At 49.0% G+C, this 12,607-nt stretch overlaps 1 protein-coding gene across 3 annotated transcripts in view; it reads right to left on the bottom strand.

The window, feature by feature from the left end:
• SEPTIN5 (septin 5) overlaps positions 1–12,607 on the bottom strand; it is a 39,916-nt gene that overhangs the window by 7,380 nt on the left and 19,929 nt on the right. For all 3 annotated transcript variants that reach the window (XR_014519923.1, XM_083479064.1, XM_083479065.1), the window contains exons 8-11: positions 11,000–11,101; positions 8,058–8,154; positions 4,026–4,161; positions 1,708–1,810 (exon numbers count right to left, since the gene is read on the bottom strand). Coding sequence is in view for 2 of the 3 variants with exons in the window: in XM_083479064.1 (XP_083335190.1) it covers positions 1,708–1,810; positions 4,026–4,161; positions 8,058–8,154; positions 11,000–11,101 (438 nt within the window). In the remaining variant the exon portion in view is untranslated. The remainder of the gene's footprint in view (positions 1–1,707; positions 1,811–4,025; positions 4,162–8,057; positions 8,155–10,999; positions 11,102–12,607) is intronic.

Raw genomic sequence — 12,607 nt, 5'->3', positions numbered from 1 at the left:
CTTCTATATAGTGAGAAGGTGGGGAGGGGTATTACTCAGAAGGGTGGTGGGAATGGGAGATTGGCAGATAGCTGAGATGAGCCTGTTGACGACTCTTAATGACTGTAATAGGTCTTACAGGAAAAGGCAAGGGGTGAGAAGGTGAGAAATGGCTTAGTCATGTATAATGAGATAAGAATCCAATGTCTTTGTTCACTTTTCCAGCAATACTCTCTCCCCCACCCCACCCCCGCCGCCAGGCTGCCCCCCATTTCAAGGCAGATTATATTTCTACACTGCATCATGGGCTTTGTAGTCTTCAGTGGTATAGTACAAGCCCCTGAGTCCTAAAAGAAAATGATGTTGCTGAACTTGTGCAGTGGAGTAAGGAATAAGACCTCCAACATCTGACTCTGAGTACTTACACTGCCAACAATGGAAAATTTGCACTTTCAGGCAGCGCAAAAGTCCACTCTTACCTAGAGACATGAACACGCCCCACTCTCTTTTTGACTGATGGGAACCTGGTATTTACATTGCTATTGGAGGCTACTGGTTAAATGTTAAGGTAAAGGTAAAGGGACCCCTGACCATTAGGTCCAGTCGTGACCAACTCTGGGGTTGCGGCGCTCATCTCGCTTTTCTGGCCGAGGGAGCCGGCGTACAGCTTCCAGGTCATGTGGCCAACATGACAAAGCCGCTTCTGGCAAACCAGAGCAGTGCACGGAAACACTGTTTACCTTCCCGCCATAGTGGTACCTATTTATCTACTTGCACTTTGATGTGTTTTCGAACTGCTAGGTTGGCAGGAGTAGGGACTGAGCTACGGGAGCTCACCCCGTCACGGGGATTCAAACCGCCAACCTTCTGATCGGCAAGTCCTAGGCTCTGTGGTTTAACCCACAGCACCACCTGCGTCACTCCGGTTAAATGTTAGCCTCCTTCAAAAACAGTTGACTTTGGGATTGCACCTATTGGACAGTGCCTGTGCCGTCACTGATGACAAAATGACACACACTTATTACCGACACCAATGACTGTGGAAGTTCTGAAGACTTAATATGAGTGAAGTTTTCTTCTTCTCTTTTTTTCTTAATATACTTTCCTAAGTATGCAAATATGCTTTGGGTTAATTGATGAGCCAGGGTGCTGGACCAGAAGGTCCATTGGCCTGATCCAGCATGACACTTGATCCTTTTTCAAGATGAGAGTGAACAATGGTAGGGTTGCCATATTTGAAAAAGTAAACAGCAGGAACCCCGAAAAGTTGTTCAGCTTTTTTTTAGGAAGACCCCCAAATGGTTGAGCTTTTCTTTAGGGGACCACCAAGATTGTTGAGGGTTTTGTTTTTTACAAAAATGCCAAAAAACCGTGATTTTTCAATTGGCTTGCCTAATCATCATCATTATCATAATTAATTTATACCCCACCCATCTGGCTGGGTTTCCCCAGCCACTCTGGGCAGCTCCCAACAGAATTGATGATGATGATGACGACAACAACAACAACAACAACAACAACAAAACAAAAACAAAACATCAGATATAAAAACTTCCCTAAGATCCAGGACAAAATACTGCCTTTCAGAAATTCCTTCTAACAATGGTAAAGTGCTCCAGCGCACGACAAAAGTACCACCACCACCCCCCAAACAGCTCCAAATTCAAGAAGAAGATAGCTAGCTTGGGTGATGTCTCAAGAGCGACCAACAGCGAAATGCTTCCTTACCTCTTCATCTTTCATCTTGATCAGCTTCTCCGTTTCCGCATCCGGTGTTGGGAGCGGCAAAATCGGAATGGGGCTCTCTATCCTGTTATCCTGAGTCAGCTTGCTAAAAACATGAGCAGGAGAAAAAGGGAGAGCGAATTAAGCTGGGTTTCATTAACTCTCCAATCCAGGAGGTTGCTTTATGGCAGTAGTGACGAGTCAAAAGTTCTCAGAAGACACTTTTCTAACAAAACAAAACAAAAATTCCCACTACCACTCCAGGAAAAAAAGTCCCCCTGCAACATTTATCCATTCATTCACCAACAATCTTGTACCTGCCGTTGCTTGCGAGCTCTAAGCACAACAACAAAAAAATCAGTGCAAAGTTTGATAATGATATGGAAGAAGAAAAGGTTGGGAAAGGAGAAAGGTAGAACCATCTCTGTTAATCCCCTTAATTACCTGGGTTATCAGTGGTTAAAATCAGTGCAATTTTTAAAAGGTTCAGTCTGCCATCTTGATTCAAACTAGTGTCCCATTGTATCCAAACATGGGGGGGGTGCATAATTTCAGGAACCGCCATGCAAAATTTGGTTGAAAACAGTGCAGGCTTGAAAGGTTCAGTCCACCATATTGATTCAAAATGGTGTCCAATTGTGTCCAAAGATGGACGGAAATCTGCTCCTTGATTTCAGGCACCACCATGCAAGATTTAGTTACATGTAAAGGTAAAGGGTAAAGGGACCCCTGACCATTAGGTTGAGTCGTGGACGACTCTGGGGTTGCGGCGCTCATCTCGCTTTATTGGCCGAGGGAGCCTGCATACAGCTTCCGGGTCATGTGGCCAGCATGACTAAGCCGCTTCTGGCAAACCAGAGCAGCGCACGGAAACGCCGTTTACCTTCCCGCTTGAGCAGTACCTATTTATCTACTTGCACTCTGACATGCTTTCGAACTGCTAGGTTGGCAGGAGCAGGGACTGAGCAACAGGAGCTCACCCTGTCGTGGGGATTCGAACCGCCAACCTTCTGTGGTTTATGCCCAAATGCATAGTGAAAAATGAACAGTTTTCCAAAATATATAGTTGATTCACTCATCCAGCCAACCATCAACTTTAAATCTCAATCTGGTTTAAGGAGATAACAGAAATCACTGGGTTAAAGCTGACCAAAAGTTCAGCGGTAGCATTATTATCAATTTATGATGGGGTGGAAGGTTTGCAGGCTATGAAGGACTTGCTCACAAACTTATTGACGGCTGCACAAAATATTATAGCTAGGAAGTGGAAGGGGCAGGCAGAATATAAAACCAAAGAATGGTATAAAAAGGTGTGGGATATACCTATGAATGATAAATTCGCATGTGCCATTAAGGTAAGGCAGGGAATATGCAGGAGAAATGATTTTGAGGAGATATGGAGGCTGTTTGTAGAATTTGTACTGTTAAAACGGAAAGGGGTCAAACCATCGCGAGAGGTGTTAAAATTTTGGGAGGTTGGGTAGTTACAATGGACTGGTCTCGGTGGTGGGGTGCACATTTTTTTCCTTATTTATTTATTATTATTACTTCGTAAAAAAAAAACTCAATCTGAAGCAAATGGCTGGTAACAACAAATAATAAATAAAGAATAAATAAAGATTCTAGTTTAAGTAAAGGGCTGAATTAAACAGAAACAGAGGCTCCACCACTGAGCTAAGGCCCTTCGCTGAAATGTTGCGTGTCACATTTTCAGAAGAGAAATCATCCCACTTTCAGAAGACGTTTGCCACACAACAACAACAGCTCCAAGCATAGCTGTCAACTTACAGATTTGAAAATAAGGGACCAGCAGCCAAAATAAGGGATTTTAGTCAACCAGCTCCTGAGCCAAAGGCAGAAAGTCCAGCCAGCCCAGCAGCCAAACGAAGCCTCAAGCGGTAGTTCCCACAGCGCAGCAAACCAGCAAAGGAGGTGCAGCAAGGAAAGCCACCATCACCTCTCCGCTGGGAAGCGCTGAGCAAAGGCGAGTCCCCAGGCAACACGGCCGATTTGATCAGCACAAGGCATGCAAGCTCCACGCCCCAGTCGTTCTTAGACTTCGTATTGGGTGAGCAACGCAGCCAAGCAACACAGTTGGAGCCTCCCTCCGCCCTGGCCGGCAGGGAAGGAGGGAGGGAGGGAGAGGAGCTGCTTCCTTTGAAATTTAAGGGACATCATCAATAAGGGACACCAGCAGGACACAGCGCTGGGATAAGGGAGTTTCCCACCAAATAAGGGACGGTTGACAGCTATGTCTCTAAGGGCTGATTCACACAGACGCATTCATCCCTTGACAGAGCAGAACCTCAGGGGGACCCTACCTGGTCATCTGCTGGATGCACTGCGCCCGATAGTTCTCGTAGTGAACGTCGCAGGTGACGTCCTTCAGGTCGTGCATGTGTGTTCGGATCAGCATGTTCCGCAGTTTCACAAAGTCACAGTGTGCCTGGTTTTCCACTGAGGAAGCAGCAACAACAGGCATCGTTTGGCACACAGCAACAGACAAACAAATCTCGGGTGAGGAGGGGAATGTATGCACCAAAATCCCCCTTTACATCCTAACCGTATTGTTATTTCAAGTGCACACACACACACACACACAACAATGTGTATGACTGTAAAAGGAACTGTTAGAGAATAAACGTGACAAGCACAGCTAAGCGGTGGTGGAAGGAAATCCACCGGTTAGCTCATTTCAGACACATTCCTCTGACATGCCTTGGGGAACCCATGAAAAGAAATACGCAATTTCAAGGGGACGCTGGTTTTTTAATTGCATACGACGCATGTGTGCATGTGCGTTTGTGTGTGTGGAGGCTGGCCCCTTTTTAGGGAAGCTTTTAATGTTTGATGCATTACTGTATTTTAATATTTTGTTGAAAGCCGCCCAGAGTGGCTGGGGAAGCCCAGCCAGATGGGCGGGATATAAATAAATTATTATTATTATTATTATTATTATTATTATTATTATTAGGGCAGATGAGGCACTTTGCAGACACCAGTGGAAGTCACTAAAGGAGCCACTGCTGCCACAGGTCCAACACTGAACTTTACATCCTCACAAATTGCTAAGTCTCCAATTAGTCGAGATGGCATTGTTCCATATCCCCTCTGTTAGTGATTGGGAACATAGACATGGCCTCATCGGATTACAGTAAGGCCCAGGGTTATGCTCCAATACTAGCCTGCCAGAGGCCTCTGAAGCAGGGGGTGGGGAGAGATCTGGCCCCTCAGGTGCTGTTGGACTACAGTTCCCATCATCTCTCTCTACTGGCCATGATGGCTGAGGCTCATGGGAGCTGGAGTCCAGCAGCATCTACAGCAGGGCAGTCCAACCTTTCTGACCACGTGGGCCGCAAGAGTACTTTGACACAGAACCTGCGGGCCACAGCACTGAATTTAATTCCCACATCATAAATGAAAGAGTTTGCAATATAGTTAATACTATTTAATATACACAATTAATATATTTAATTGGAGGACTCTGATCTAGAGGACATCAGGTTGGGGGAGATTGTTTTAAAAGCTTCCCCAGCAAGCGCATTCTGAGTTTTTTGACCATTGGCTCTCTGAATTCCATTGATGCTGCTTGCCATTTTAGCACATCGTGTTATTTATATCATGCTTTTAGCGCTGTGGTTGTTACGCGCTTGTTGCCGTTACTTGCTTAATCGTTTGCTGGGTTTCGTTAGCTGCTTTGAGTGCCCCCATTGGAGGGGAGGAAAAGCAGAGTATTATTTCATTTAATTATTTTAAATATATATATATACCCTGCTCTTCATCACACCTGGGTCCTAAATCTCCTTGCAAAAACAAAAATATACATGAATTTAGAACATGAATTAGAACACCGGGAGAATAAAACAGCATTTGTCACCACAAAGGTCTCCTGAAATAAAACTGCTTTCACCTGGTGCCTGAAACCTGCCAGAGGCAGCAGGTGTGCTGGGTTCCTCCCAACATTGTGGGTGCCCAAGGCGTGGGCATGACTGGTAGGAGCCCCGACGCACCTTCTGAAAGGTCCGTCAGGGCCTGTTGTGACTGCGGCAGGCTCCGTCAGGCCCTCCGGCTACTGCCACAGGTTCCAACAGAGCCTCACCTGCAGCGGGAGGGCCCATCAGAGCTCACTGCAGTCAGAGTAGGGGCCGCTAGAGATAAGGGTACCATCTCACCCTCAGGATTGTGGGTGCCCGTCGCCACAACGCAGATGTGTGACGTCACACGCGCAAACCTGCACATGCCGGACACTGAGGTCCAGCTCCAAGGCATAGCTGTCAACCTTCCCTTTTTTTGCGGGAAATTCCCTTATTCCAGCGCCATTTCCCACTGCTTCCCGCTGCTATCCTGGATTGTTACATATCCCGTAGACTGTCCCCGGGACAGGTGAGGCTGCTGATCCCTTATTTTCAAATCTGAAAGTTGACAGCTATGCTCCAAGGGCCTTCTGGAGGTTCCCTCACTGCGAGAAGCGAAGTTACAGGGAAGCAGGCAGAGGGCCTTCTCAGTGGTGGCGCCCTCCCATCAGATGTCAAGGAAATAAACAACTATCTGACTTTTAGAAGACATCTGAAGGCAGCCCTGTTTAGGGAAGTTTTTAATGTTTAATGTTTTGTCGTATTTTTAATATTCTGTTGGGAGCCGCCCAGACTGACTGGGGAAACCCAGCCAGATGGGTGGGGTATAAATAATAAATTATTATATTAACATTATTACATGTGTGTGTGGTGGCTCTCTTCCGCAGTCAGTGAGGCACCCTATTTCTGCAGGGAGGGGCTCAGAGAGACTCTGCCTCCATGTCTGACACACCCACCCACCCAGAAAAGGGTGCCTCTCATAGGCATCTTCACTGCCACCTGCCAGCTTTTCTCATTGACTCTGTGGGTGCCCAGCCCCCTCAATTATATTCTTGTGGGTGCCCAATCACCCATGGCTGCCTGGAATTGGCTCCCATGGCTGGAGCCCGCCCAGCTGTAGAACATTGAGGGGGCCCTTTGAATTTTTTGTGGGTGCCGGGGCACCCGCAGCCCTGCAGAGATGCCACCATGAGAGGCAGCGAATGTCTGACCTCTAATAGGAGGGAGTTCCATAACGCTGGACCCTCCACACTGAAAAGACAACTCCTCGTTGTCATGAGTCGTGCTTCTGGTCCATGGGGGACTGCTAATAGCAGAAATCAGAGTAGAATTAAATACAGTGGTGCCTCGCAAGACGAAATTAATTCGTTCCGCAAGTCTCTTCGTCTTGCGAGTTTTTCGTCTTGCGATGCACGGTTTCCCATAGGAATGCATTGAAAATCAATTAATGCGTTCCTAGGGAAACCGCCTTCAGACCAGGTCCGGGGACAGTCTGTCCCCGGACCTCTTCTGAAGGCTGGGGGGGGGGCAAGGGCTTTTCTTCCCACCCCCAGCATTTTAAAAAACCCCGGGACAGCGGAGGACTTCTCCGCTGTCCGGGAGATCTTAAAATGCTGGCGGACGGCATTTTAAAATCGCCCCGGACAGCGGAGGACTTCTCCGCTGTCCGGGGCGATTTAAAAGCCCCTGGGAAGGCAGGCAGGGGGGACAAAGACTTTCGCCCCCCGCCCGCCTTCAGAAGGTGTTCCCGCCCCCCGCCCCGCTTCGGAACAGCGTTCCGAAGTGGGGCGGCTGGGGCAGGTGTTCCCGCCCCCCCCCGCCCCGCTTCAGAACAGCGTTCCGAAGTGGGGCGGCTGGGGCAGGTGTTCCCGCCCCCCGCCCCGCTTCGGAACAGCGTTCCGAAGTGGGGCGGCTGGGGCAGGCTGGGGCAGGACACGGGGAGATTTTAAAATGCTGGGGGTCGGCAGCGAACGTTCCCGACCCCCAGCATTTTAAAATCTCCCCGGGACAGGGGGGGATTTTAAAATGCTGGGGGTCGGCAGCGAACGCTTCGCTCCCGCCCGCCAGCATTTTAAGATCGCCCGGGGCAGGCGGGGGGGAAGGCAGGCGGGGGGGAGCAAAGACTTTTGCCCCCCGCCGGCCTTCAGAAGAGGTCCTCTTCTGAAGGCCGGCTGTGGGCGAAAGTCTTTGCTCCCGACCGCCAGCATTTCCCTATGGGCTTTTGTCTTGCGATGCAAGCCCATAGGGAAATTCGTCTTGCGAAGCGCCTCCAAAACAGAAAACCCTTTCGTCTTGCGGGTTTTCCGTCTTGCGAGGCATTCATCTTGCGGGGTACCACTGTAGTATAAATAACCGAGGCATGGGCTTCCTGCTCTGGGTTGGCACTTGGAGGTAGACTGCCCCTGAACCAGCAGGTTCCATTTAGCTAGGAGGGCCAAACAGCTTTTCGGAGACCCAACGTCCAGGATTCCCATCTCACTTCCCAGGACCATGGCTCACCTTCCACGATTCCCCAAGGGTAGAGCCGCCCTCGTACCCTCTGACCTTTGGCCTCCACCACCGTGTTGCTGCCGATGACTGCGAAGGGAGCACTTTCCTGGAACGGGAGGAAAGATAATTTCAGGGTTTATTGGACATGATCAGACATGGACAGAGAAAGAACGTAGAGATCAGAGCAGTTGGAGAAGACCAGTGGAAGAAAAGAAGATTTAAGGAAGCAGAGTGAGGGATTCCTCAGTTTTCTTGGCCCAGGGTTCAACAGTTCCCATCAGCTCCAACCCCTGGCCATGCCGATTGGGAGTGATGGGTCTGGGAGTCCAATAATATCTGGATAGGCAAATGTGGTCCATATTGCTTTAGATGTTTGCCTGACATGCTGAAGGAGGGAGAGGACCATGTTCACGCATCAAGTGTGGGTATTTTAGGACAACATTTGTGTCCAAATTCATAAAGAAAACATCATTAGATCCCTTAGATCTATCCAATTACCGCCCAGTTTCGAATCTTCCATTCCTGGGTAAGGTGATTGAGAGAGCGGTTGCTGAACAGCTTGGTAGGTTTCTGGATGAAACATCGGCTCTGGATCCATTCCAGTCCGGCTTCCGCGCTGGTCATGGGACCGAGACGGCTCTGGTCGCCCTAACAGATGATCTTCGTAGACAGCTGGATCGAGGCGGGTCGGGGCAGCTGATTCTTCTAGATCTGTCAGCAGCTTTCGACATGGTTGATCATGAACTTCTGGACCACCGCCTCGCCGACGTGGGGATCCAGGGCACAGTCCTTCAATGGCTGCGCTCGTTTCTCTCTGGTCGGGGACAGAGGGTGGCGCTTGGGGGGGAACTGTCATCCCGCCACTCCTTGGTGTGTGGAGTGCCTCAGGGTGCGATTCTCTCCCCGATGCTTTTTAACATCTTTATGCGCCCCCTCGCCCAGCTTGTCCGGAGTTTTGGGCTGGGCTGCCATCAGTATGCTGATGACACCCAACTCTATCTGTTGATGGATGGCCATCCTGACTCGGCCCCAGACACACTGATCAGATGCTTGGAAGCTGTGGCTGGATGGTTACAAGGGAGCCGGTTGAAGTTAAATCCTTCGAAGACAGAGGTCCTCTGGCTGGGACGGGACGATATGGGATTGAGGGGGCAACTCCCATCTCTTGCGGGGGTGCAATTAGTGCCAGCACCGTCCGTTAAGAGTTTGGGTGTAATCTTCGATACCTCCCTCTCCATGGAGGCGCAGATTGCAGCTATAACAAAGGCGGCATTTTTTCATCTCCGCCAAGCTAAGCAGTTGGCTCCTTACCTCTCTCGCCCTGACCTAGCCACTGTGATCCACGCGACGGTCACCTCCAGACTGGATTATTGTAACTCGCTCTACGTGGGGCTGCCCTTGAGACTGACCCAGAAACTCCAGCGGGTGCAGAATGCCGCAGCGAGACTCCTTACGGGGTCTTCGCTGCGGGATCACATTCATCCGGTGCTATACCAGCTGCACTGGCTCCCGGTGGAGTACAGGATCAGGTTTAAGGTGCTGGTTTTAACCTTCAAAGCCCTACACGGCCTAGGACCCTCGTATCTACGGGACCGCCTCTCCTGGTATGCCCCACAGAGGAACTTACGCTCCTCAAATAAAAACTTCTTGAAGGTCCCAGGCCACAGAGAGGTTAGGCTGGCCTCAACTAGAGCCAGGGCATTTTCGGCTGCGGCTCCAACCTGGTGGAACGCTCTGTCACAAGAGACAAGGGCCCTGCAGGACTTGACATCTTTCCGCAGGGCCTGCAAGACAGAGCTGTTCCACCAGGCCTTTTGTCAGGGCACAGCCTGACTCCCTCCTTTGGCAATCTTTACAATACTTTAGTTTATGGTTGCCATCAATTTTGATTTTAATTAATTCTTATGATGTTTTATAATGTTGCACTATTTTAGTGTTGTTAGCCACCCTGAGCCCGGCTTCGGCTGGGGAGGGCGGGATATAAATAAAATTTATTATTATTATTATTATATTTTGTGATTCAACATATACTGTATTTTTCCGTGTATAAGACGAGGTTTTTATTATTATAAATAAATGTCAAGAATTGGGGTTCGGCTTATACACGGATAGTGCAGAGGGGCGACGGGCGACTGGTGGCAGCCATGAGCAGGAGATCGGCAGCGGCGATTGGGCGAGTGATTGGTGCCTGTGTCAAGGCCTGCTGGCAATTGGCTGCTGCTGTGGCAATTGGTGGCAGCTGGTGGCAAGCGGGCAGATGATTGGTGGCTTCCGCAGGCGATTGGCACTGTCTGCAATCCCCCCCCCCTAAAAAAAAAGCTCAACAACTCTGGGCAATCTCCCCCCCATTTCCTTAATTTGTAGTCCCCCAAAATCGGGGTCGTCTTATACACTGGGGCATGTTATACACTGAAAAATACGGTACTTAACTAATGCACACTTAACAAATTTTCACGGCCCTCTAGTGGCTGTGGTGGAAGTAATGTGTTAGTGTTGACTCTGAAAGCATATACTCAATTCTCACTAAACTAAGCTTTTTCATGTATATTTTGCTCTAGGAAGTTTAGTTGGCTCAGAATCAAGTATACACTTCCAGAGTTAATATTAAACACATTACTTCTGGTAAATGAGTCACCATAGCTGCTAGAGGGCTGTGAAAATTTGTGTCCCAGGCTTTTAAAGACTCAGCTACACATATACAGTGGTACCTCCGGTTGCAAACGGGATCCGTTCCGGAGGTCCGGCCGCATCCTGAGGAATTCGCAACCACAGGGAAACATTTGCACTGAAATGCTGGTGAGTTTTCATTACGATTAAATTGCAAACTGATGTGAAAATGTGGAAAACTTAAGACGGACAAAATGAAAAGCTGAAACAACCCCAAACTGAAAGGTTGTCTCATCCCTAACCATGACCAAGTATTATGGAAAATATTTTTCTCCCTTCCTCACCTTCAGCTCTCTGTCTTGTTGTTTGAAGTCCTCGTCTTCGTCAGAATCACACTCAGGAAACTGGTAAACTTTAATTCCAAACTTGTCGATCTCCTCCCTGATCTGCACAGGGCGATGGAGGGAAAACAGGAAGAACGCTCACATTACAACATAATACTTGGCTAGTGCCATAAAGAGAAACCTTTAAACCAGGAGTAAGGAATCTTTTTCAGTCCAAGGGCCACTTTCTCTTCGGGGCAATCTTCCAGGAGCCACAACACCACTTGCTTTCCACTACATCAGACCAACGCATAGCTGTCAACTTACAGATTTGAAAATAAGGGACCAGCAGTCTCGAAAATAAGGGATCAGCAGCCAAAATAAGGGATTTTGCTATTGTAAAGAGTTGCATACATTGGTAGGATTGACAGATGCTGTCAATCCGGAATGAGGCGGTTGCGGCGGCGCCACAGCCGCTGAAGCGCCAGCCTTCTGCGTCCCTCCCTATCCCCTCCTCTTCCTCCTCCCTCAGGCCACCTCCTCAGCTGCCACCACCGCTGCCGCCTCCGGGCTCGCGGGCGAGAGTCTCTCTCCCTCCCCCCCTCTCTCGGGAAGGGAAAGGCTGATGGAACTCCTCACACCAGGACGACGGCGCCAGCGCGCTCTTTCACGCAGCAGAGGACCCCGAGCCACTGCTTCCCTCTTGAGCCGGGTGAGCATGAAACCCGGAAATTTAAGGAACATCATCAATCTGGGACAGCAGCGGGACATGGCACTGGGATAAGGGAGTTTCCCGCCAAATTAGGGACAGTTGACAGCTATGGACCAACGAGCTCAGTATTATTTAGTCTGGGCCAAAAAGGAAGCACACCCTCATCCCTACATCAGAGCATTGTTACAACTGGTTTCTTGCAAGCTGCCTTGAGAATCACATGACTGAAAGGCAAGCTACAAGCCAGCCTTCCCCAACCCAGTGCCCACCCACTCTTCTGAGCTAAATTCAAGGCGTCACCATTCAGTACAAGGGTCGTCAATGCAGTGCCTCCAAATGTCATGGGCTACAACTGCCATCTTCCCTGATGGTTGGCCACACTGACACTGATGGGAGTTGTAGTATATACAGAGGGCACCACACTGGCTACACCTATATTAAGTATGTCAAGTCCTCAACAGCTTGGGACCAGTTTACTTGAAGCATTGCCTTACTCCACAAGTACCCACTTGACTGCTTCGATCTATAGAACTGACACTTTCACAAGAGCTACGTAATGTTGGTTCCACACTTGTAAACCGTCGATCCTTCGGTGTGGCAGCACCTACTCTGTGGAACTCCCTGTCCCATGACTTTAGACAGGCACCCACTCTATGTTATTTTTGGTGACTGTTAAAATGCTGCTTTGTTTAAGCAAGCCTATTCAGGCATGTCATTTTATTGTGTATACAGTTGTACCTTGGAAGTCAAACGGAATCCGTTCCGGAAGTCCATTTGACTTCCAAAACGTTTTCAATATGTTCTGTCCTCTCCCCCATGCTTTTCAACATCTACATGCAGCCAACTGGGAGAGAAAGCCAGGGGGTTTGGGCTGGGTGTTCATCAGTATGCGGATGATACCCAGCTCTACCTCTCCT

Source organism: Podarcis liolepis (assembly GCF_965112155.1).
Source record: "Podarcis liolepis genome assembly, chromosome: 15".
Taxonomy (NCBI): Eukaryota; Metazoa; Chordata; class Lepidosauria; order Squamata; family Lacertidae; genus Podarcis; species Podarcis liolepis.
Note: the sequence above shows the minus strand (reverse complement) of the source record. Positions and strands in the feature narration are given on the sequence as shown.